This window comes from Dendrobates tinctorius, unplaced genomic scaffold (assembly GCF_039654945.1).
Source record: "Dendrobates tinctorius isolate UK_male_01 unplaced genomic scaffold, ASM3965494v1 ptg000036l, whole genome shotgun sequence".
Classification (NCBI taxonomy): Eukaryota; Metazoa; Chordata; class Amphibia; order Anura; family Dendrobatidae; genus Dendrobates; species Dendrobates tinctorius.
In genome coordinates this window covers 10,159,714-10,185,792 of record NW_027361704.1, presented here as the reverse complement: position 1 = coordinate 10,185,792, position 26,079 = coordinate 10,159,714, and the positions used below count along the sequence as shown (strand labels likewise).

Below are 26,079 nucleotides of genomic sequence, written 5' to 3'. Positions count from 1 at the left end.
TTTAAAAAAAAAATGTATTAATATTTCATAACTGAACTTTCATATGAATTTTATAAATGTTACTCAAATATATATGTTCTATCAAACTATGAACCACAGTGATAAGCAGTTCTGGAGATAGACATTTCTTTCTTCTTGTGTGTCACTGTTCTCCACTGCCCTTATCTAATCTTATACTTGGTTAACCTCATGCTGCCCCAACCCCCCTACTTACAATGTATGAAACTGAAAGTGAAAATGTGTTGAAAATTCTTAGTAGTAAAGCTCCTCATCTAGACTAGATCATACTAGGTGTGCGTCTTCCAAGCATCTCACAGCTGCCTGCTACTCAGAAGAGGAAGACTGTAAGAAGTATTATCCTTTCAACAAACTTTGCATCAGTTAACTGTGAGTACATGAGGAATAATAACAGTATTACTGACCACTATATCAGTTGTGCGACCTGGCAATTTTGTACAATTGTTTTTAGGAAAAACAATTGTCATTTGGATTGTGAATGCAGAATTAAAAACCTGAGAATGTCAAAGAAGCATCACATTAAATCAGCTGTATTTGAACATTTCACCATCACTCAAGATAGAAAACATTGTCTGTCAGTGTATGACAAATGATCCAGACGAAAACAAATCCTGTGAAGCCAAGATGAGTGCATATTCAGGCAAAGATAAAAATGCTCCTACCAGAGCTTCTAATCTAAAGAGACATTTACAGCGCTTTCATCCAGAAGTACTGAAAGCAGTGGATGAGAGACTGCATCCAAACCAATGAACCAGTGCCTAGCTCTTCCAGCCAAACAAAGGAGCAGAGAACTTTGCAGCCATCAGTTGCAAGATATTTTGTCAGTGACAAAGTTACTGTGACAATGACAGTAGATACATTTAAAAAACAGATCATAGAGCTTGTTGTAAAGGATAGTGTGCCTATTTCATTATTTTCACGACCAGCTTTTATGTGTCTGAATGGGGAAATGGCCCGCAAGCTTGGTGTTTCTCTGGAGAGAGAGAGTATTAGAAAATTAGTAATCGAAGAAGCTTTTAAACAAAAGGAAGAACTTAAAAAAACTCTCAAGGGACGCTTTGTTTCTTAAAATGGATGCCTGCACACGTCAGAGTGAACTATTTTGCCATCAATGTCCGATTTGTTTGTGACAAAAATGAAATGGTTACCAAGACATTGGCAGTAAAAGACACCAAAGCTCATCACACCAGTGAGTTTCTCCAGGTCTTGGTGGAAAAGGTTCTGCAAGACTATGAACTTAAAAAAGAGCAAGTACTATTAAGCTAATGAATGAGAGTAATGATGGTGACCAGCAGCTAGAAGAACATTCTGGGTCCACAGACACAGAAATGTTTGAAATAGAGGAACACAGTATTGTAACTGAGGAGCAAACTGAAGTTGCTTCAGATGAACAGCAACATGATAGTTTAGATCTTGTTGAAACTGTGTCAATATGTTCTTTCATTCATCACATGCGCTGTGTTGTGCATACGCTACAGCTGGCTATAAGAGACAGTCTGCAAGAAGGACATGCTGCTGCACTGATTGGCAAGGTGAGAAAATTGGCTACTGTTGCCAGAACCCCTAAAGTTGACTCAATTTTGAAGAGACGTGCTGGAAAAGGGGCAATTATTGATCAAGCCACACGATGGGGCAGTACTTAATGATTCAGCGCTTGGTTGAACTGAAAACCTTTCTTGTAGACATGGCTAACCCTCAACTGACGCTAAATGAAAGTCAGTGGAATCAGGTGACTGAGCTGGAAAAATTGCTAGAGCACCCATTTACAGTGACTAAAAAATTACAAGCAGAGGACTTAACTCCAGGTATTTTCTTAAAGGAGTGGAAGAACCTGATGTTTCACCTGTCCCAAAGAGGAGGGTTAATTGCAAGTGGCATTGCTACATCAATGAAACGGAGAGAGGAGCTACTATTACAAAATAACATTCTTTTGGCAGCTGTTTATGTAGACCCAATGCATCGGATTCTTCTAGATGATCAACAGCTAAGTAATGGAAAAGAAGGTCTGTTTGAAATAGCAGTAAGGAAGAAAGGGTTGCAGAACAGTCAGGAAGAACAAGAAGAATTTGGTCGTCCTGCCACGTCTTCACCCTCATCAACTGATGAAGAATTTAATTTCGAAAAATATTTGGATCACAAGGACCGTGCAAAGCGTTCCCGCATAGAAGAGTCATCCCTATCAAGGAACACAGCCAGTACATTTCAGCAGAATTTTTCATGTGCACTAAAAGAAATTGAGAAATTTGACCGTTCATCAAAAATAACAGTGCAACAAGCGATTCCTCTATATCCTGACATTGTCAGAGATGTTGCCCGAGTGGTTACTGCTTTGCCACCAACACAAGTTAGTGTAGAGAGGTTGTTCTCTGCTCTCAAAATAATTAGATCAGATTTGAGGGCATCCATGAAGGAGGATCTGACAGAGGCAATACTTTTTCTGAGGACAAATTTATAGATTTCTTCTTATTAACTGCATAAGTGTTTATTGCATATTTACTTACAGTTTATAAAAGTTTATAAAAGTTATTTGCTATATTCTAATAAATGTAGTTTTTGCTCTAAGTGGTCTGATTACTTGATGGTGAGAAACTGAATAAGCACGATGTTTAATATTTTACAACAGTAAATTTGTTATGAATTGGCCATTTATGAAGGAGTCGGAGTCGCAACTGTGGCTTACCGACTCCACAGCCCTGATTGTCGCAAGGCATCACTGGGAACGGGACTTGGCGGGAGCTTCGCTGAGGCATGGGGACGCTGCGGGGGACACGGAAGGAGAGAATATCACGATTTTTTTTTTTTAGTTCTTTTAACAGGGATATGGTACCCAGGGCCTGTGGGAGAGTCTCCTCTCGACCCTGGGTATCATCCGCACATTTTCCGTTTACTTTGCGCATGATGGGCGTAGCACATCCGGAAAGTAAGTGGAACAATGCACTCTTGTGTGTGCGGAATCCCCGGATTCTGCAAAAAGATCGAGCATGCTGCTTATTTTTCTGCAATGCGATTCTGCTGCAGAAAAATATGCAGCATTAGCACAGCATGTGTGGAATGCCATTGAATACAGTGGGTTGCTTATTTTATGCGTTCTCAGTGAAAAAACGCGGCAAACGCATAAAATTTGCGGCAATTCCACATGTGTGCACATAGCCTCAAGGTATCACTTCGTTTAGCTTACCATGACCTACATGCCTTTATAGACTGCCTAGAAGTGTTGATCCTACTGACAGATTGCCTTTAATTTGTCAATTTCATACAAATTGTCCACTCTTCCACTTTTAGCAGAGATGTGGTTTCAGCTGAAAGTTGAGTAATGAAGATTTCAGATTCTGTCCTATCTAAAAAGGTAGCGTCCCCTGACCTCATTAATCAGGTGAATTTTATGCCATTACTGAATGATCATTTGGCTCTAATGTATAAGGAGATGTTTTTCTACAACCTAAAGTTAAACTTTTTTTTTTTTTTTAAACAGAGATCAGACATGTCACTTTTGCAAAAAAAAAAAAAAGCTAAGGCTAAGTGCACACGTACTTTTTTTTGTCCTGCAGATTATAAGAAATCCGTAGGTCAAATGACCTGCATTTTTCCCTGTGGATTTCGTCCTGTTTTTTTTGCGGTTTTCCCCCTGCGGATTTGGAGAATGGAGCAGGTGGTAAACCGCAACAGTGACATGCTGCGTTTTTTTTGTACTGCGCGGAAAAAACTGCATCGTGTGCACAGCGTTTTTTTTTTTCCATTGATTTACATGCTACTGTAAATTACACTGCAGATCTGCAACATTTCTGCGCGGTAAAATCTGCTGCGGATCCGCAGGAAATATGCATCGTGTGCACATGGCCTAAGTGTCTCATAAAATTTGAGCTCCCCTGAATCTATTGATATCCTTCTGTTTTGCGCTGCACCTTCCATTAGATTTCACATTATGCATCAAAAGGAACAAATGCAACTCTGCAGTGAAGTGATGCAATCCTAAACTGAGGGGGAGTTCAGGGGTACTTTCTTTGCAAGTGATGGAACTTTTTATTTTAAAGGGGGTTAAAAATGACATCTGATAGTAACTTGTCATTCTGTTGGAAAAATCTGTAACTCTCACTGTGGAAGGGTAATATATGCTTAAATTTTGTGAACGGACACGCAAGCCATTTCTTAAATTCTAAGACTCTTCTAACACTTAATGCTCCTTAAACTGATGCACTTCCATCTAGGAAAATGTTTGTTGGAGGTCTCAGTTGGGATACAAGCAAGAAAGACCTGAAAGATTATTTTTCGAAGTTTGGAGAGGTGTCGGATTGTACTATCAAGATGGACTCTAATACAGGACGATCTCGAGGATTTGGCTTTATTCTATTTAAAGATTCTTCAAGTGTTGACAAGGTTTGTTTTGCTCCTGGGTGATATGCATGCTTATGACTGGGAAGGAGTTTTTGTGGCGACATAAGACTGCCGGTGTTCTGTATAAGGCGCTAGGAATGTCTGTCTCTTGCATGTACAGATGGGGGCAAACACTGTGAAAGAAATGACAACTAGTGAGTTTGGCATATGAGTACTAATGTTTGAGCAAGTAATGTGTACATGAACTGAGAAGTTGTGAATTGCTTTATAAATTGTTCACTTCCCTTTTACAAAACTCATTCAGGTTCTGGAGCAAAAGGAACATAGATTGGATGGAAGGCTGATTGATCCTAAAAAGGCAATGGCAATGAAGAAAGATCCAATAAAGAAAATATTTGTTGGTGGATTGAATCCAGAAGCAGGAGAAGACAAGATAAGAGAATACTTTGTAACTTTTGGAGAGGTAAAGTTCAAATAAGCAGTTAACCCTGCATGAAATTTTTAATCTTAAATGATCATTAATTGCATTTTTCACAATCAAAGTAAATGCATATGTTAACACCTTCCAGCAAAAGTTTCATTGTGTTCTGGGAAAGGGACTTTTTGTGAAGGGGGCTCAAAAGCTGTCCCAGATGCTGTCTGTAACATTCATGGCTATTAACAGTTTCTATACTGCTGTCAATCTGAGTGACATTAAAATGGAACGTTTACCAACCTCCATTGACACCCCCCCCCCCCCCCCCCCCCCCCCGTGTTGCGATCATGGGGAACTTATGGCTTTCTGTGTCGGGAGGTCTAATGGAAACCCCAGTGACTGTTAGCTCCGCATCTCAGCAATATCAAGGTGGCCGGTTAGTTCCATATGAGACCAAGATTTTTACTGTAGCTCTGCTGTATTACAACACTGGTTGCCTGTGAGATGGAAGCTGAAGCACTAACAAACCTGCAGATGTTTTAATCATGCACAGCTCTGCAGTGAGAGCAGGAGAGCAGCCATTACATATCACTAGTAACTCTCACTTTCATATAAAATATATGGAGGCAGATTCTCATGGAGAGGGCTGTCTCCATCCCATAGTTCTTAAGGGGTGTATAGACTACTCAGGACAACCCCTTCTCAATCCTGGTTTCCCCCTTGTAAAAAGCTTGGGATTGACTTTGTCATGTGATCCCTCCAGCCGATCAGCAGCTGCTTCACTTCCCTGCCCCCACCACCTTTTAAGAAATTGATACATGTGTAGGAAGTCCAAAACAATTTTTTATATATATATTTTTTTATTCTTTAGTTGGAGTGGCGTGGTGCATATATAGATTTACCATTGCACTACACTTCACAATGTCAGTAGAAACTTGCATAAATCATGTTCTTAAATGGAATCTCAATGTTTCTTGATGGTGGCATAATGGAGGTGGAGAGAACCTGGGTCTGGCAGTGTTACTGGGTTGCATGTGTTTATATGCTGAAGATGTACCTGTTCTCCGAATGCTGAACTCTGTACAAACCCCTCAACCTCACCACTGAATGGGTATAGGCAGAAAGCTACCAGATGGTGGTGTTTATATGGAGCTCATGAATGTATGCCTACATGGCAGCTTTTTCCACTGGTGATCTGTATCAAAACTGTGGCAAGCAGCCTAGTGACATTAAAATAAGCATGTCTGTCGTCTCTCCATTATGCTGCTTTCAGGTTGAGCAGCAAAAGCCAGGTGCCAGAACCCTTAAGCACTTACAGCAGTGGGCAGCACAGTAATCGATGTAATCAAGGAATTGTGAACACCAGCAATGAACCAAACTAAAGGGGGGGGGGGAACTTGTGCGCAAAAGGCAGGACCTGCAAAGTTATTCCGAAATATAAAATTCAAATGGATGGATAGAAAAATGATCAAAACCAAATGCAGCCAAAATGCAATTTCAAAAGAATGTAGGTGGAAAGATGAGGCATGTGGTTTTCTGAAATCATAGTCCTTGTTCTTGGCATATTCAATTGGGACTTGTAAATCCTGAAGAGTTGGAAACTCTGTGGTAAATCTGGAGTATTTAAAACTTGAACACCACCTACAAATCACAGATCTGTCTGTGTGTTGGTAGGTGGTCTTAATGTTTCAGATTGTAGTAATTCTACATTTACAACCTTAAATTTGCCACGCTGCTCACATTTGATCAGTGGAGTTGAGGAAATTATATTTACTTTAAGTTGCCCTGAAACCAGAAAATATTTGGGGGGGGGGGGGAATTTAACAAACTGCATCCTTACTAAATGTCACATTTCAGATTGAAGCAGTTGAACTTCCAATGGACCCAAAAACCAACAAAAGACGAGGCTTTGTGTTCATTACGTTCAAAGAAGAAGACCCTGTAAAAAAGATTTTGGAAAAGAAGTTCCATAACGTCAGTGGTAGCAAGGTAACTTTTTTTTTTTTTTGTGAGAATCTTCTGATCAGGCCAAATTTTTGCATTTCAGACAGTCTTTACATGGTAACTCTGGAATGTTTCCATTTTTATGCCCTTAAATCAATTGTCATACCATAGTTAATTGACATATCCACATGTCTATTTTTCCATTGGTATCAAATTTTTTCTTTAGGAAGATATAAGGGTTAAGTCGACCAGAGTTCTCACTTTTCCAGCAAATTACAAAACCTTTTTTTAGGGGCCACATCACTTTAAGACTATGTGCAAACACTGCAGATTTGCATACAGAATTTTCTGCCCGGAATCTGCATCTCTTGGCAGAATCTGCAGGTCAAAATCCACGCTTTTTTGTGCGGATTTCTTGCAGGCGGATTCTTTGCAGATTGGCATACGTCTTACCCATGCAGATTTCTATAATGGAGTGGGTGTAAAAACGCATGTGGAACCGCAAAAAATTGACATGCTGCTTAAAACAACCCACTGCGGATTCTGTGTGGATTTTTCCGCAGCATGTGCACAGCTGTTTATTTTTTCCATTGATTTACTGTAAATCACTTGCAGATCTGCAGTGACTCCGCGTGGAAAATCTGCTGTGGATCCGCAGCAAATCCGCAACGTGTGCACATAGCTTAAGTGTCTTTGAGGGGTCTGTATGATAGAAAATACTCAAGTGACACCATTCTAAACTGCACCCCTCAAGGTGCTTCACAAAAATTAAAGGAACGTGGAAGTACACGGCTCTGAAGCGCAGTTTCACTTTTTAAATGTGACTGAAATCATTAGTGGATGCCTTGTCGTGTTTGGAGTCTCTGAAGTGCCTAGAGTGTGTGTTAAAAAAAAAAAAAAAAAAAAAGTGAAAAATGTAACAAATGTTTAAATTTTCTTAAAATTTGATCATTTTGATATTTCCACTTTTAAACACTAGGGGGAGCAGCTACTGAAATTTTACAAAAACCTAGTGCACAACTAGCTCGCATTATTGCACTGCAGTAAATATAGGCTAAATCTGCTCACGTGTGTGTGATGTCACTTCTCCCCTTCTGGGTGTTTGCTAAGGGATAAGAGGATGACATTTAGGAACACAGGAGCCGTTTTGTTGGTGACTGTAAAGTTATAATGACAAGTAGATGGTCACAGAGGATGGCAGGCAGGAAAGATTGTTAGTTGGTGCTGCTCGCTGTATCACGCTGACGCGGCAGAGTAGTGACCTTCTGGTGACATCATTACCTCAAAAAATCAACTCTGATCTAGTCGCTACCTAGGGGGAAAGTGGAGCTCACAAAATACACTGTGGGCTCCAGAAAAATGTTGCCGATCTCCTAGCTCTGCTACTAGTTGGACAGCCCAGGGCGTGCCCAAATCACAGCAGGGAGCAGCTCAATGCAAGTGTAGGGTTGGCTAGTGACCCCTGTATTTGCAGAGTGTAAGTGTCATGTAGCAACTTACACTCCTGCAAGGCAAAATGGCAGCCCCCACTGTCTGCAAAAATAATGTTAAATATAATTTTGCATTAAATTTAGATAAACAAATATTTTTAATACAAAAAAAATTGTGGCACCTTTTAAGAGACGGAATAAATCAACAGCAGGTGAAATTTTTTTATTTTTTTACGCTGTTCCTCATTATTTATCCAACTTTATTCTTTGGGTTGGTGCGATTACAGCAATACCAGATTCATGTGAATTGACTTTCACTTATTGGATTAATATTTTTCTTTTTTTTTTTTTTTTTTTTTTTGTCTTGTGGCTTTTTTAGCCACCTAGTGACCACATATCGGACAATAGCACCCCCCCGACTGGTGAAAATGCAGCATGACAACTGTACACTATAGCTGACACCTTGCTGTATCAGCCTTGATTGGTTTGGGCATCAACCATGGCTTTTTAACCCCTTAAATGCTGCTGTCAATCAGGACTACAGCATCTAAATGGTTAAGTGTGGGGGCTCCCTCTTTAACCCCATCGGCACCCTGAGATCATGTTTGTGTGGTCCTGATATTAGTATGGCAATTCATGGCCAAATAGCGGTCTAAACGTCTGCTGGCTGTAGCGGCCTGTTCAGAAGATAGCAAATATTTAGGTAGTAAAAGTAACATTTTCCTTCCTGACATACCACTTTGCATTCATAGCTGAAAAGCACGTGAAGGGTTAATAACCTACCTGGCAGAAGTTATGAATGTGTTGAGGGGCACTGTTTTTGAAATGGTCTCACTCTTGGGGATTTTACGACATGGGTCCGCCAAAGTCTTCAGAACTCAATAGGTCCCTAAAAGTTAATTTGTAAATTTCCTTGCAAAAATTGCTTCTGCAACTTTAAACCTTCTAACATCCTAACAAACCAAAGGATATTTTAAAAATGCTGCTGATGTAAAGCAGACTTGAGGTAAATGTTTAATGACCATTTTATGTGGTATGACTCTCTGGATTAAAGGGATTATTCAAAGTTTGAAAACTGCTAATTTTTAAACTTTTTTTTTTTTTTGACAAATTTCTGATAATTTTATAAACAGAATATGAACATAAATTTAATATAGTAAAATGTGTCACAAAAAACAAATCTCAAACGATGTTGAAGCGTTCTAGAGTTGCAACAAAGTGGCACTGGTCTGATTTGAAAAATTTGGTCTGGACAATAAGGGTTAAACAATCTTAAAGGGAAGGTGCCATCCCATAAAAAAAAATTTCAGCAATTGAAAAAATGTAAAGAATTAATGTTTACATTTTCTTAAATATTATCATTTGTTTTTAATTTTGTAAAATATGAAAAATAATTTTAAAGTTTGGCATTTCCACTTGTTAACACTAGGGGGAGCAGCTACTGAAATTTGGCACAAAAACCTAGTGTACAACTAGCTCACATTACTGCCCTGCAGTAATTATGGGCGTAATCTGCTGACATGGGTGTGATGTCTCCTGTCCTCCCCTTCAGGGTGTTTGCTGAGGGAAAAGAGAGGATGACATCTAGGAGCACAGTGAGCAGCCATTTTGATAGGGCCTGCAAAGTTACTGACTGTCTTTGCATGTAAAGTCTGGATCAGGACAGGCCATCAACCAACAGAAATGTTTCCTGGATTTTTGTAGAGCAGACATGCAGATGGTCCATCCAGGTGTACAAAACACAGCGCTCTATGTACAATCCCTGGCACCAAACAGGGTGCACCCCATAGACCAGCACACTGCTCTCCTGAAATATTCTGTGCTGCTGTCGCCCTGCTCCTTCCACCATACATCAGGCCCTTGTCGCCTCGCTTTCACACATCGCCAGGACGGGATCTGAGGAGAGGAATGGGGTCTTCGGTCACCGAGGATGGCAGGCAGCAAGGATTCTGGGAGCAGGGTGACAGCAGCAGAGTATTTAAGGAGAGCAGTGTGCTGGTCTATGGGGGGCACAGAGGGAGATATATGGGGGAGGAGCAGGGTGACAGCACCACAGAAATCCAGGAAACATTTCTGCTGATTGATGGCCTGTTCTGATCCAGACTTTGCATGCAAACACCCCATTCCTCTTCTCAGATCCTGTCCTGGCGATGTGTGAAAGCGAGGCGACCGGTGCAGTCCGGGGTGATGCTGGGAAGCAGGCTGGGGGAAATGTAGCCATATAGTAACGATAAAAATGAGACCCCTCTATTCAGCTGCCTCACCAGCCCTCCCCTGACTGCACTTATTACCCCTGACCCGTGTGCAGGTGCTCAGCTAGAACCATCCTCGAATGGGTCCCCTTTTAGCAGATAATACTGCCATAGGGTTCTCACATAATACCGCCATATACTTCACACAGAATACTGCCATATAGATCATACACAATACAACCATATAGATCACACATAAAACCAGCAGGGTGACAGCAGCACAGAGTATTTCAGGAGAGCAGTATCACATGGGATAGGATTAGATACACGGCTCAGCAGTCCGTATCACACTGGATAGGATTAGATACACGGCTCAGCAGTCAGTATCTCACAGGATAGGAATAGATACACGGCTTAGCAGTTAGTATCACACAGGAGAGGATTAGATACACGGCTCAGCAGACAGTATCACACAGGAGAGGATTAGATACACGGCTCAGCAGTCAGTATCACACAGGAGAGGATTAGATACATGGCTCAGCAGTCAGTATTACACAGGAGAGGATTAGATGTCCAGCAGACTGTATCACACAGGAGAGGATTAGATACACGGCTCAGCAGTCAGTATCACACAGGAGAGGATTAGATACATGGCTCAGCAGTCAGTATTACACAGGAGAGGATTAGATACACGGCTCAGCAGTCAGTATCACACAGGAGAGGATTAGATGTCCAGCAGATGGCCAAGAGCAGCTCCTATGTTTTGCAGGGGCAGCAGCTGGTCGGGTGTTTTGGAAAGAGCAGCTCAGTCTCCAGGAGCTTGTCCTGGTTCCTCTCCTGCAGCTGGTATGTGCAGAGTGAACATCCAAGCGCTGTTATGCAGGAACAGTACAGCATCCAGGACTTGCAATAGAGTGTAAATGGAGCAAGAAAGCACTGGGCTCCAATAAGATGGCGCCTGGCCACACCTACAGCTGTGAGTTGAGCTGCCCACAGAGGCGTGCTCAGTTCACTCCTGATGCCGCTGCAATGATACAGATAGGGGTCGGGAGCCGACTGTTATGTCTTATGCCCAGGGACTGCCGTAAATGAGCATGGAAAGTGTCGTTCAGCAGCCAGAAAGGCAAGATGGCAGCCCCCAGTGGCTGCATTAATACAGTAAAAAAACAAACCATACACACCACTGAGTCAAGCTTGGGGGACAATATTTTTTTATACTATTTTCTTTTTTACATTAAATTATGAAAAAACACGGCACCCTCCCTTTAAATGTTGACTTGTTTGCAGAGCATTAATAGAGCAGTGTCTGACATGCAGGGAGGAGGTGTCAGCTCGTGCTGAGCATGAGGCCACCATCCTTGGGTGATCGCACAGCCATCTTTTGGCTTGGGCCACCGTAGACACCATCGGCATAACGCAATCGTGTTCCAACCACACTATATAGTAAAACCCTAATGTGTGTGTGTGTGTAAATTATATATATTTATATTACTGCAGAACTCTCCCCCCCCCCCCCCCCCCTTGCCTTCTATTGTAATGTAAGGGTACGTGCCCACTATCTGGAAGTAGCGCTTTGGGTGCTGCCTTCTATTGAACGCAGGTAGATCCACATATGTTCACTGAACGGTGCTGATTTACAGCATTTAATACTGTTTATTGCGTCTTCGCAAGAGACTCTCCACATGTCGGTGTACGCAGGATTTCTAGAAATCCCATCCACTATGCTGTAACATCTAATAGAGCCAGTCAGAAGTGGTACACTCTATTTATAGAATACAATATAAAATAATGACCTTCAGCACGCAGTCACAAAGGAGTTGAAGTTTCAAATTTTCAATTTAATGAACTGCCAACATAATGGGAAAAACAGACATCAATCCATGTAACCACCAGAAGCGCACTGGCATCCTCACATCACAGCATAGTGCCTGTTCCTACCAGTTTATATTGACATGACTTTCATGTCACCCTGAATATTTGGACTTTTATCGGCTTAATTCCCATACAGACTTCCTTGATAAAGGCAATGATGCCGAAACGTCGGATGGATTGATCTCTGTTTTCCCGTTTTGTTGGCTGTTCATTAAATTGAAAATTATTTGAAACTTCAACTACTTTGGGGATTGGTCTGCGGATTTGTATCTGCGGAACTGCAGGTAAAATGACCTGCGGATTGGCCTGCGGTTTATCTCTACAGTGGGGGGATGGTAAACTGCAGCAGAATCCACAGAAAAGTGACATGTCATTTCTTTCTGCGGATTCAAAACCGCAGCTTTTCCGCAGTTAAAAATCTGCAGCATGTGCACAGCAGATTGTAAATCCCATAGACTTACATGCTACCGTACACGGTCTGCAGTACTGCTGTGGCCAAAACCGCAGCTTGTGCACATAGCCTTTGAGTGCCGAAGGTCGTCACTTTATATGCTGTAATATCTGGCCAGTGCTGGTTTAATGCTGTGTAAATATGCAACAATTCCTGATAGTGGGAACGTACCCTAAGCAGTGATGAATTTCCCTCTTTGAGGAAGACATAAGTGCAGTATTCAACAGTGTTCAGAACAACTTGCTGCTGCAAACTTTCAACTTTGTTATAAGTTTTGTGAAGTGCTCCAGACTCCCACATGTGTAACATAATCCATACCACCTAAAATCGCATGCCTCACCAAATAGAAGCTGGTCTAGCCATCACAGGGGGAGTTAATGGTTTGACCAAATTTAGCTGGGTACCTTCCAAGTTTGACTTTTGTGCAGCCCCTAGATGATATAACTATCTAAGTGGCTCTTGGCATAAAAAGGTCTCCCACTGGTTTAGAGAACAGATATGGTCTGGTTGAGTATATTAGTCTTTCAGTCTGATCCTCATTCAGGGATGGAACTATTGTTTTCTACATTGTGCCCTTGTTTGTTTTTAGTGTGAGATTAAGATAGCCCAACCTAAAGAAGTATATCAACAACAGTATGGTGGAAGAGGAGGCTTTGGCGGTAGAGGTGGACGGGGTGGAAAAGGTGAGTAATACAAGGGATGGCTTGGGGTACCTGCTTACTGTTTCAGTAAACATTGAGAACATATTACATTAGACTTAATGTTTCACATGTTATGCCAAGATTTACAGAAAAACAAAGTATTTGTATGAATCTGGTAAACTGGAGTTTGATTCCATAATACAGTATGTTTATCGGTCTAATTTACTTCCATATTTGGTCATTCCACATGAGACCTAAGAAACCATGACCAGTTTCTTCATATGCCATGTGCAGCGAATAGTCTGCAGATATGGGGGCTTCTAGAATTGCTATGTACCTGCACCATCATGTAAATGACACTTAGATTTCAGTATTGGGCAGAGTTCTACTGCCCACCTGAGATGATGGTGGGGGGGGGTGGAATAGAATTCCTTATCTTGCCCAGACAGCTATTTGGCTTCCTATGGAGGTGGGCTTATTGGAAATAAACGTGGGCTCACACTTAAACAATGTTTCGTCAGTGACCAATGTACTTAATCTAATTTGTTAAAGGCTGTGCACATGGAGGTTTTTTTTTTTTAAATTTGTTAGTAACTCAAGCTGCCTTTTTTTTTTTTTTTTTTTTTTTTTTTAAATTTCTCCCAATATAATCTCTAAAGATCTTGCTGCTTTCACTTTACACAGTGGGCATAAGCTACACTTCTGATTTTTAAGTAGTCCACATGGCATTAATAGCAGAGGCCTGGCTTACTGTAGTTCGTACCATTAAACTGCTAATGAGCATGTGAATGTAAAGTTACTGATTGAATAGCAAATACGGAGCCGATAAAACCAGAAGTACCAATGTCCATGTGAATCGGTGCATTACGTGGTAACCTAGTGGATGTCTTACAATCATGTACAGCTATATATGTATTTAAGAACAGTGGTGCTCATAACCAGTTGTGCTTTTTAAATGATTTTAATAGTCTGACTTGTCGTTTTTATTTATTTTTTTTGTTTTGAGTAGGTTTTTTTTTTTAATTGCTGGTTGGTGATCTGTGTTTGCAAGCTTTCTGCTCTCATACTTGTCTATTAGTATGAGATGTTGATCACCATACTTTATAAGGAGTGGTGTCTTCTATCACACAAACTCAAAATTTACAGCACATTCTGCATTGAACTATACCCAATTTATTATATATTTTAGGAGTCTGTCCATTTTATACAGACTCCACCAAAATGTACTGTGACTGCACAGCCCTGCTATTATGGACATACAGGTTACAGACTGCTGGAGAGTGATACCTGTGTCTCGTATCAGATTCCTTGTTGTGGTTAAATCCTTGTGAATCCATTTGTGTAATGGACTTCTTGGAAGCTATAGGCAGTCTGCCGCCCTATAGATGCTTCATCACCACATCTCACTTCCTATCAGTGTTGCTCTATCCCTCTGACATCAGCCGCTTGAGAGGAAATCTCGTGCATGCGCATTACTGTATTGTCATCATCATTTGCCGTTCCTAGTGCTATCTTGTGTGCATGTGTAATCACATTGGGAGCGGCACCTGAGCAGAAAGCACTTGATGGAAAAAACACAGTAATGCCACACACGAGAATTCCCCTCAAGCGGCTGATGTCACAGGGATAAAGCGACATTGCTGAGAGGTGACGTACATTTATTTCGAAGGAAGCATTATCTTCTGGGCAATGTCCTGCCTATAACCTGGAAGAGGTAATCTCCATAAACGGATTAAAGATTTATCAACAAGGCATCTGATGTGAGATGGGTATTACTCTTCAGCAGTCTAACCTGTGTGCCCATATAAACAGTTAAAGGGAATCTGTAGTCACATTTTATTTAATGTCAATTAGCTTTGTAATCCTGCCTGGGTTGAGAAGCAAAAACTAACTTAAATGCAACCTGTCACAAGTTTTGGGCGATATAAGTTACGGCCACCACCTCTCGGGGCTGATGCATAGCATTCTATAATGCTGTATATCTGTCCCTAACACGACCTGCAAGAGAAGAAAAATAAATTATACTCGCCTGCGGGGCGGTCTGGTCCAAGTGGTGTCGATGTTCTTGGTCTGGTGCTGCCCTCCTGTTTGCTTCGTGCATTGTTGAGGGCAGAGAAAAGTACTGCAGTGCGCAGGTGCCAGGGCTCTTTGACCTTTCCTGGCACCTGCGCACCGCAGTACTTGCTCAGCCCTCAACAGGACAGATAAGTGTGCCTGCGCAGGAGCGTGGCATCGCAAGAAGATAGGAGGCACCAGACCAAGAAGAACGACACCCCTATCTTGTGATGCCACTCTTGCTTGCTTTGTGTTGTGCTCCTGCACAGGGGTAATTTTCTGTCCAGTTGAGGGCAGAGCAAAGTACTGCAGTGTGCAGGTGCTGGGAAAGGTCAAAGAGCCCTGGCACTTGCGCACTGCAGTACTTTGTTCTGCCCTCAACAGGGCAGAAAAGTACCCCTGTGCAGGAGTGCTGTGCCCAGGAGACTGGATGACGCAGGGATGCTTCATCCACACGAAGCAAGCAGGAGGGCGGCATCGGAAGATGGGAGGTGCCAGACCAAGAACATGGACACTCCTCAGACCGTACCACCCCGCAGGTGAGTATAATTTACTTTTCTTTTGCAGGTCGGGTTGGGTGCAGATATACAACATTATAGAATGCTGTATATCAGTCCTGAAAGGTGATGGCCATGACTTATATTGGCCCAAACTGGTGACAGGTTCCCTTTAAACAAACCCAGAATGCAAGCCTGTCTGAAATAACCCTAATGGCTATTTTGAAAATGGCAAAGACTTCTTTTTTTTTTTTTTTCTTTTTTTTTCTTTTGGTGCAGTTTTTTTTTACTCTGCAAATGAAAGTATAAAACAAAGTTTGTGTTACTAGTATTAAAATGTTTTTTCTTTAAACGGTGGATAATTTTTAGATACATTCCCTTTTAAGGCTATTTGGCTTAAAATTGACAATTTTGCAGTATTATGAAGCTTCTGTTATAAAAAGATCTATACTAGCCACTTATCACCCACTTATTGCAGATCATCCTCACATTTCACCCTTTGACATGCTGTGAATTTCACTTTGTGATGTGAAGGGGAAATGTGCAGCACACTTTGCAATATTTTTCCACCAGTAGATGCTATTGCAATCTGCACCAAATGCAGGACTTGTGGCTTTTCAGACATGCCTGATTCTCTAAGACGTGTGCCTTAGTGACTCGGTCACCTGACTTCAGTAGACTCCCTCAAAGCTGGTGTGAACAGTGTTATTCTTGATGAATTTGGGCCTAGTTTTTCACTGTAAAACCAATGGGAGATGCAGTGGATCTTAAAGGGGTAATCTCATCTTCCAAGATCCTCTTCCAATATGCAACAGGTGTAATATTGGCAAATGCCTCCACTTAGAAATGTAGTATAGTTCTAATTGGCTGGCTGTCATTTACCCCATGTGCAAGGTAATGCAGTAGCTTGGGTATCCATGGTTACAACCTCTCAACATCAAACTGTCACTTGTCATAGTCATGGATACGTAAACAATTGCCTTGCAAATAAGGTAAGTGACATAGCAAATCAGAAGAACTACACTACTCTTCTAATTGGAGGTATTTGCTAATATTATATCCTTCCATATTGAAATGGTATTTTGGAGATGACTGCCCCTTTTGGTTGCTCTTAATGGAATGTTAAAAGGTAGTATATTTCTTTCCATGAATTGCAGAATTGTCCTGAAAATGACAAATTCTGGAAAGACCATGTGAATGAGATTTTAGAAATGTCACTCGCTTCTGCTATTAAAGCTTGTCAAGACATTTTCATGCAGAAAACACTGTTTTACAATACCAGTAAATTTGGATTTCTAGAAAGTATCATTCAAACAGCTAACTTGTGATGTGGTTTCCTGACCTCAAAATGGCTTGTCATCAATTTATGTTGCAGTTTTTTGGCCATGGCCTTGAGTTTTTCATTCAGGAAAATCAAAAAAGCTTCATGTGAAGACTTGCTGTGATGCTGTCTTTTCAGGTAGAAGCTTTTAAATTCAATGTGAACATACCCTAAAAGTAATCATTGGCTGTGCAACACTTCTACTGAGACTAATATTTTGGGTATTGGCACTCAGATATTTTATAGCTTCCAACAAAACGCTGTTCAATGCATTACCATGTTTAAGGCTTGAAAATGTGAAGTGTAAACTGACATGTTTAGGCCACCACGTAGTGATCACGCTGAGGAGACTTTAAAATACTCATTTTGGACCAATTTATGCATAGCTGTACTATGGACATCAGTTTTAACCCCTTCCACTATACTGAATATTCTTTTAGGTCTCTTCCACCACCTTCTCCATACATGTTTGTTTCAGATATTGGTACGTGCTGACAAATGTCTTCTTAGGTCAAGGACAAAGTTGGAATCAAGGATACAGCAGTTACTGGAACCAAGGTTATGGCAATCAAGGATATGGCTATGGCCAACAAGGATATGGTGGCTATGGAAGCTATGACTACACTGGATACGGGTATTATGGATATGGACCAGGTTATGATTACAGTAAGTGTCACTAGTTTAGAAATCAAGAAAAAACTCTTCTAAACTCTTCATTGCTATACACCTGAGCAATGTAGAATCTATTTTCCAAGGCCTTTATTTTCTTTCCCTCCCCCATGTTAGGTCAGGGCAGTGCAAATTATGGAAAAACTCCTAGACGTGGTGGCCATCAAAATAACTACAAGCCATACTGAACATTTCTTCAGGTATGCATTTAGGAGTTCCAATGTGGCACAAATTTCTAAAAAAAAAAAAAGTTTCATTCTCCCAGACTTGCATGTATACTGTACAGATTGGCAGTGTTAAATTGTATGAATAAGTAATGATTTATTATTCTATCATTAGGTAAATACAGCTGATTTGGGGGTCTGCTTAAAACTGCAGCTCTGCTTCTAGGGACTGCCTCTTGGAGTTAAGGACTCTTGCTCCTTTTGTACAGATGGCCTCATCCTAGGGAACCAGTGTCAACTTCCACCTTTTTATTTTGTATTGTTTGTGTCATACATTTCCAGAATTGGAAGTGTTAATTTTACTGTACTTTTTGGTACCTTTTGGATTCTAATGTGTATTGTAAGGTATTTTACATGTGCAAATTCACCATTACATTTTTGAAGCTGTCAAAGCTTTTGAAATAAAAACAACTTTGACTAATCTGTTTCTGTGGTTTAAATTGTAAGTGCAAGTTGAAAGGATTGTCTGGGCATGCATGTCTACACCACAATTGGACATTGGAAATGGAGATATGCTAACCTACCCTAAAGGCCCCGTCTCACTAAGCGATCTCGGTAGCAAGATCGCTGCTGAGTCACAACTTTTGTGACTTAACAGCGATCTCACCAGCGAGATCGCTGTGTGTGACAGCGATCAGCGAGCGGCCCCCCTGCTGGTATCGCTGATCGCTGGAAGAAACCTCTGGACAATTCTTTGGTCGCTGGTCTCCCGCTGGCCAGCACGCATTGCTGTGTGTGACAGGCGGGAGACCAACGATCAGCTGTAAAAAATAATAAAAAAAAATAAAAAATATAGTTATTCTCACCTTCCGACGTCCTGTTCAATCATCTTGCCTCTCTCCAAGCTCCGGCCCCAGTGATCCTTTGCATGAATGACCGTGAGATGTCACGGTCTCGAGGGATAACAAAGTCTCGCGGTCATTCATGCAAAGGATCACTGGGACCGGAGTGTGGAGAGAGGCCGGATGGCTGAACAGGACGTCGGAAGGTGAGAATAACTATTTTTATTTTTTACAGCGATGCCGCACGCTTGGCATCGCTGTGCTGATCGCTGGTGAAGCTGTCTGTGTGACAGCTCACCAGCGATCACCTAGCGACTTACCAGCGATCCTGACACCTTGATATCGGTGTCGGGATCGCTGGTAAGTCGCTTAGTGTGACGGGGCCTTTAGCGGTATAGTTGCTTATGGAACTTGACACCCTGGAAGTATTGTGCAGAGGTCTCCTTGATTAGGATAGGACCCATGCATGATGCTGGGTTTTACATGGGTACTCGACTCTACGGCCCAGTGTTTGCTAGCATAACTTGTGCCAGTACTCATTGGGCAATAACTTCAATAGGCAATGTTTTACAAATGGATGGATGAGTGGCTTCATTTTTATGTAAATGTATCAAGACATTATTTGCATGTTAATGGTGTCTATATAAAGTAGCTTTAATGTTGATTTAAATCCTTAACTATGTAAACTTCAGTTTTGCTTTTTAACCCCTTAATGACAGCTAATACGTCTTTTTTTTTTTTTTTTTTTTTCTGACCTGAGATATAAGAATATCATCCCCATACAGGTGACAATCCAGCAGCTGTCAACTGTACACTATAGCTGACAACTTGCTGTATCACAAACTATCAGTATTGGCATCGTCCATATCTGTTCCCTTAGTGCTGCTGTCAAATGTGTCTACATCAAATGGTTAATAGATTGTGGGGGCTTACGCTTTAATCTGACACACTGAGATCATGATTGTGTGGTCCTGATGTTTGCCAAAGCAGTTCATGGCCCAATTTTGGCCTTAGTCTCCCGGCTATAGCGGTCAGTTCACAAATTAGTGACATTTAGGTGGTAAAAGCTTTTCCATTCCTGCTATATCACTTTGCATTAATTCCTGAAAAGCACCTGAAGGGTTAACAAACTACCTTACATTCAGTATGTCAGGGGGTGCTGTTTTTAAAATGGTATCACGTTTTGGGTTTTCCAATATATTAGACCCCCAAAGTCACTTCAAACCTGAATAGGTCCCTCCAAAAATAAATTTTGTAACTTTCCTTGAAAAAATGAAAAATTATTGCTACATTTTTAAACCTCCTAAAAAGCTAACAAAATTAGCATTTTAAAAATGATGCTGATGTAAAGCAGACGTGGGAAATGTTAATGTTTGTATGACTATCTGGATTAAAGGGATAATCATTCAAAGTTTGAAAATTGCTATCCTTTTTTTTTTCTTACATTTTTGTCACGTTTGATATTTTTTTTATAAATAAACACAACAGTTAAATTTACCACTACCATAAATTATAACGTGCCACGAAAATATCTCAATCAAAGGGATTTGTGGAAGTGTTCCAGAGTTATCACCACATTAAGTGACATTGGTCAAAAATTAAAAAATTTGCCCTGTCACTAAGGGGTTAAGCAAAATTTGACAGGTAGGTGGCAGGGAATGGGAGCTGTCGTACAATGCCCATCCACTGCATTTGCCACTCCTTAGTATACAATTTCAACTATGGATTTCTCAAATGGCAAAACTGATTTCTGCAAGAAAGGTAAAGATATCCTCTGCATTAAAATGCCTCTAAAAACGTGGGGATAACACCGTGCAATTCCCATAAGTAATTGAATACACAATCTGGAATGACAAGTCAGATCTGAGCAGGGTAGGGTCTTGACCTTTCAAAGCATGCTGCATAATGTTGGCCATGTTCTTTTACATACATGAATATGGGATTGTGAATAAGGAATGCATGCGGTCAGTCTTTTCACTATGCTTCCACTGATTCACACTATAGGAACGGAAAGAAGCGCAAATAGGGTCTTATCCGCTAAACAGGGTAAGAAACGTATTGAAATGCTAATCACTTGATATAGAAGAGGTATAGCGCATGAAATTATCCAGTCAGCTGCTGCACATCCACTGGTCAGACCAGTGACCGCCGAAACATGGTTAAATGGAACTTTTTTTATGGATTTAGTGCGCTGCTTAACATGACACAGAATTACTCGTGCATTAACAGATCGATGTTTTATTCATTTTCCCAACGTGTTTCGAAGTACAAATCACTTCTTCCTCAGGGGATGATATATCATCCCCTGAGGAAGTGATTTGTACTTCGAAACACATGGGAAAATGAATAAAACATCGATGTGTTAATGCACGAGTAATTGTGTCATGTTAAGCAGCGCACTAAATCCATAAAAAAAATTCTATTTACCTATACACTATGCTTCCACCTAACTTCTCCTAACGTGCCCCCCCTTTTTTTTTTTTTTTTTTTTTTTTTTAACTCTTCCATCTCTTCAGTTGGTGCAGTAGCTTCTTATAACATTGTCAACCAGGAACTATTTCAAAATCCTTTAAATGGAGTTCATCACCTTGGAAGATCATTAACCCTTTAACCCCCCAAGGGTGGTTTGCGCATTCATGACCGGGCCAATTTTTAAAATTCTGACCACTGTCCCTTTATGAGGTAATAACTCTGAAACGCTTCCATGGATCCCGGTGATTCTGACAGTTTTCTCGTGACATATTGTACTTCATATTAGTGGTAAAATTTCATTCAAATAACTTGCGTTTATTTGTGGAAAAAAAACCGGAAATTTGGCAAATTTTCAAAATTTCGCAATTTTCCAACTTTGAATTTTTATGCCCTTAAATCACAAAAAAACTCATGTTTACTTTACATCGGCACAATTTTGGAACCAAAATTTTTTTTTTTTTGTTAGGAAGTTATAAGGGTTAAAAGTTGACCAGCGATTTCTCATTTTTGCAACACCATTTTATTTTTACGGACCACATCACATTTGAAGCCACTTTGAGGGGGTCTATATGATAGAAAATACCCAAAAGTGACACCATTCTATAAACTGCACCCCTTAAGGTGCTCAAAACCACATTCAAGAAGTTTATTAACCCTTCAGGTGCTTCACAGGAATTTTTTAAATACTTAAAAGGTTAAATGTTCATATTTATATATTTTTTTTTTTTTTTTTTTTATCACAAAAAAAATACTTCAGGCTCAATTTTTTTTATAGAAATTGGACTGCAAAAGTTATTGTGCAATTTGTCCTGAGTACGCTGATTCCTGATGTGGGGGGGACCACTGTTTGGGTGCATGGCAGAGCTCAGAAGGGAAGGAGCACCATTTGACTTTTTCAATGCAAAATTAGCTGGAATTCAGATCGAACGCCATGTCACGTTTGGAGAGCCCCTGATGTGGGGGATTTCCACTGTTTAGGCACAAGTGACCCCATTTTGGAAACTAGACCCCCCCCAAGGAACTTATCTAGATATGTGGTGAGAACTTTGAGCCCACAAGGGCTTCACAGAAGTTTATAGCGTACAGTCGTACAATTAAAAAACCTTATTTTTTCCAAAAAAATGATCTTTTCGCCCCCAATTTTTATTTTCCCAAGGGTAACAGGACCCTAAAAGTTATTGTGCAATTTGTACTGAGTACGCTGATACCCCATATGTGGGTGCAAACGACTATTTGGGCGCATGGCAGAGCTCGGAAGGGAAGCGGCACCATTTGACGTTTTTGGCTGGAATTGAGATCGGACATCATGTCGCGTTTGGAAAGCCCCTGATGTACCTAAACAGTGGAAATCCTCCATAAGTGACCCCATTTTGGAAACTAGACCCCCCCCCCCCCCAAAAATAGGAACTTATCTAGATATGTGGTGAGCACTTTGAACCCCCCCCCCCAGTGCTTCACAGAAGTTTATAGCGCCTGGGCGTGAAGATGAAAAAATCGTATTTTTTCCACACACATCTTTTAGTCCCCATTTTTTTTAATTTCCTAAGGGTACCAGGAGAAATTGGATCCCAAAAGTTGTTGTCCAGTTTGTCCTGAGTACGCTGATACCCCATATGTGTGAGAAAACTACTGTATGGGCACACATTGGGGCTCGGAAGGGAGTAGTGACGTTTTGGAATGCAGACTTTGATGGAATGGTCTGCGGGTGTCATGTTGCCTTTGGAGAGCCCCTGATGTACCTAAACAGTGGAAACCCCCCACAAGTGACCCCATTTTGGAAACTAGGCCCCCCCAAGGAACTTATCTAGATGTGTGGTGAGCACTTTGAACCCTCAAGGGCTTCACAGAAGTTTATAATGCCCGGGCGTGGAAATAAAAAAAATCGTATTTTTTCCATAAACATGATCATTTAGTCCCCAGTTTTTTTTTTTATTTTCCCAAGGGTACCAGGAGAAATTGGACCCCAAAAGTTGTTTTGCAATTTGTCCTGAGTTAGGCGGATACCCCATATGTGGGGGTAAAACACTGTTTGGGCGCATGGCAGAGCTTGGAAGGGAACGAGCACCATTTGACTTCAACGCAGAATTGGCTGGAATTGAGATCAGACCCTATGTTGCATTTCGAGAGCACCTGATGTGCCCAAACAGTGGAAACCCCCCAATTCTAACTCCAACCCTAATGGGAAAATAGTGTATTTATTTCCATTTTATTATTTTTCCCTAACTAAGGGGGTGATAAAGGGGGGTTTGATTTACAATTTATGGCAGGTTTTTGTTTGGCAGCTGTCACACTCTAAAAGATGCATTTTATTGTTAGCCTTCCCCTCCAAATTGTGAAACTTCTTTTTGAGATCAGTGTCAAAGTAGTTTTCCAGGTTTTAATCCCAAAGCTGTTGTGTTCTACACAGAACACATGGTGCAGAACAGCATAGACAATATGTAGCCCATATATCAGCCTTCACCAGGATGGCACTGTAGAGTATCTGCCCCCAGGGACAAGAAACCTACCAAAAATAAAAGGCACAGTACCTCTCCACTTCCCCAGTGTGGTTTCCTGTTCCTGGAAGAGTATACCTACAATCTAGAAGAAAGAAGATTCCTGGGGAGGTATCTTCTGGTGGGGATGCAACACTGGATGTCCTGTCAGCCAAAGGGCTGTCCGAATGGTTGGGGGGGGGCACTCATCTCTGGAGGACCTCTCCAACCGGAGCAACAGTTAAACATCGGTGGACAACGTCCGTATTGTGCCTGATTAAGGGCACAGGCTCAACTGCTTCTGTGTAGGAGGTGAGGCCCGGTGTGTTGTCAGACGCTTAGCGCCAGCGGCAGAGGTTGGCTCTCAGCAAAACAGGAAACCCTCAATCGAATAAAATGCTTGTGCATGCCCTCATCTCCTGCCTTGACTACTGCAACATACTTTTCTGTGGCCTCCCTGCTCACATCCTCACACCTCTCCAGTCCTTCCTTAACTCTTCTGCCTAAGTCATCTCACTCCTTGCTACTCCCCTCTGCAAATCTCTTCACTGGCTCATGCAACATATTCAATTCAAATGATTAATACTGATCTACAAGGCCATCTATAACTTGTCTCCTCCATATATCTCTGAACTAATCTCCCAATGCCTTCCCTCAAGTAATCTCTGGTTCTCCCAAGACCTCCTCTCCTCCACACTTTTTTGCTCTTCGCCCAACCACTTCCAAGACTTCTGAATATCTCCCATCTTGAATTCTTTGGCCCAACACGTCCGACTATCTGCCACATTCGGATCCGTGAGACGGAACCTGAAAACCCACCTCTTCAGGAAAGCTTACAGCCTGCAATGACCCCGCTGCCTCCTCGCCACAACTGGAGCTGGTGCAACTTCCCAACCTACTCCTTCCCCACCATCCTGTAGAACGTAAGCCCGAAAGGGCAGGGTCCTCTCCCCTCTGTATCTTGTCATTATTAGTTTTACTGTAAGTGATATCTGTAATTTGTATGTAACCTCTTCTCATGTGCTGTTAAAAAGAAGCTGAGCTGTGATTGGGTGCAATGAGAAACAGTTTTCCTTGTAGATAGTTGAGGTAACTGAGGCCTATTCTTATCATTTCTATGGTGTTATCCTTCTGTAAAGCTGGATATAACACAATTTATTATTGTGCTGACAGACTGCAGGGGGAGCACAGTGTCACACAGGATAGGATTAGATACATGGCTCAGCAGACTATCAGACAGGATAGGATTAGATACACAGCTCAGCAGTCAGTAACAGGATAGGATTAGTAACACGCTCAGCAGACTCACACAGGATAGGATTAGATACACGACTCAGCAGACTAACGCAAGTTGGGATGCTATAGATTTGATGTAACGCAGGGTGGGACACTAGAATTGATGTAACGCAGGTTGGTACGCTATAGTTGCAGGTTGGGACGCTATAGATGGATGTAACGCAGGTTGGGACACTATAGATGCAGGTTGGAACGCAATAGATTTGTGTAATGCAGTTTGGGACGGTACAGATTGATGTAACACAAGTAGGGACGCTATAGATGGTGTAATGCAGGCTGGGACGCTATAGATGGATGTAACGCGGGTTGGGACGCTAAAGATGGTGTAATGCAGGTTGGGACGCTATAGATTGATGTAAGGAGGGTCGGGACGCTATAGATTGATGTAACACCGGTTGGGACGCTATAGATTGATGTAACGCTCGTTGGGACGCTATAGATTGATGTAACGCAGGTTGGGATGCTATAGATTGATGTAACGTGGGTTGGGACGCTATAGATGCAGGTTGGGACGCTATGGATTAGATAACGCAGGTTGGAACGCTATAGACTGATGTAATGTGGGTTGGGACGCTATAGATTGATGTAATGCGGGCTGGGTCGCTATAGATTCAGGTTGGGACACTAGATTGGATATAACGTAGGTTGGGACGCTATGGATTGGATGTAACGCAGGTTGGGACGCTATAGATTGGATGTAACATAAGTTGGGACACTATAGATGCAGGTTGGGACGCTATAGATCGATGTAACGCAGGTTGGGACGCTATAGATCGATGTAACGCAGGTTGGGACACTATATAGATCGATGTAACGCAGGTTGGGACACTATATAGATCGATGTAATGCAGGTTGGGACGCTATAGATCGATGTAACACAGGTTGGGACACTATATAGATCGATGTAACGCAGGTTGGGACTCTATAGATTGATGTAACGCAGGTTGGAACTATAGATTGGATGTAACGCAGGTTGGGACTCTAGATTGGATGT

At 41.5% G+C, this 26,079-nt stretch overlaps 1 protein-coding gene across 3 annotated transcripts in view; it reads left to right on the top strand.

The window, feature by feature from the left end:
• HNRNPAB (heterogeneous nuclear ribonucleoprotein A/B) overlaps window positions 1-18,482 on the top strand; it is a 28,919-nt gene extending 10,437 nt beyond the window's left edge. For all 3 annotated transcript variants that reach the window (XM_073573723.1, XM_073573721.1, XM_073573722.1), the window contains exons 3-9: window positions 4,224-4,392; window positions 4,655-4,813; window positions 6,623-6,754; window positions 13,244-13,337; window positions 17,679-17,834; window positions 17,955-18,037; window positions 18,177-18,482. In XM_073573723.1, coding sequence (XP_073429824.1) covers window positions 4,224-4,392; window positions 4,655-4,813; window positions 6,623-6,754; window positions 13,244-13,337; window positions 17,679-17,834; window positions 17,955-18,025 — 781 coding nt within the window. In that variant the 3' untranslated portion in view covers window positions 18,026-18,037; window positions 18,177-18,482. The remainder of the gene's footprint in view (window positions 1-4,223; window positions 4,393-4,654; window positions 4,814-6,622; window positions 6,755-13,243; window positions 13,338-17,678; window positions 17,835-17,954; window positions 18,038-18,176) is intronic.
• The last annotated feature ends 7,597 nt before the right edge of the window (window positions 18,483-26,079 follow it).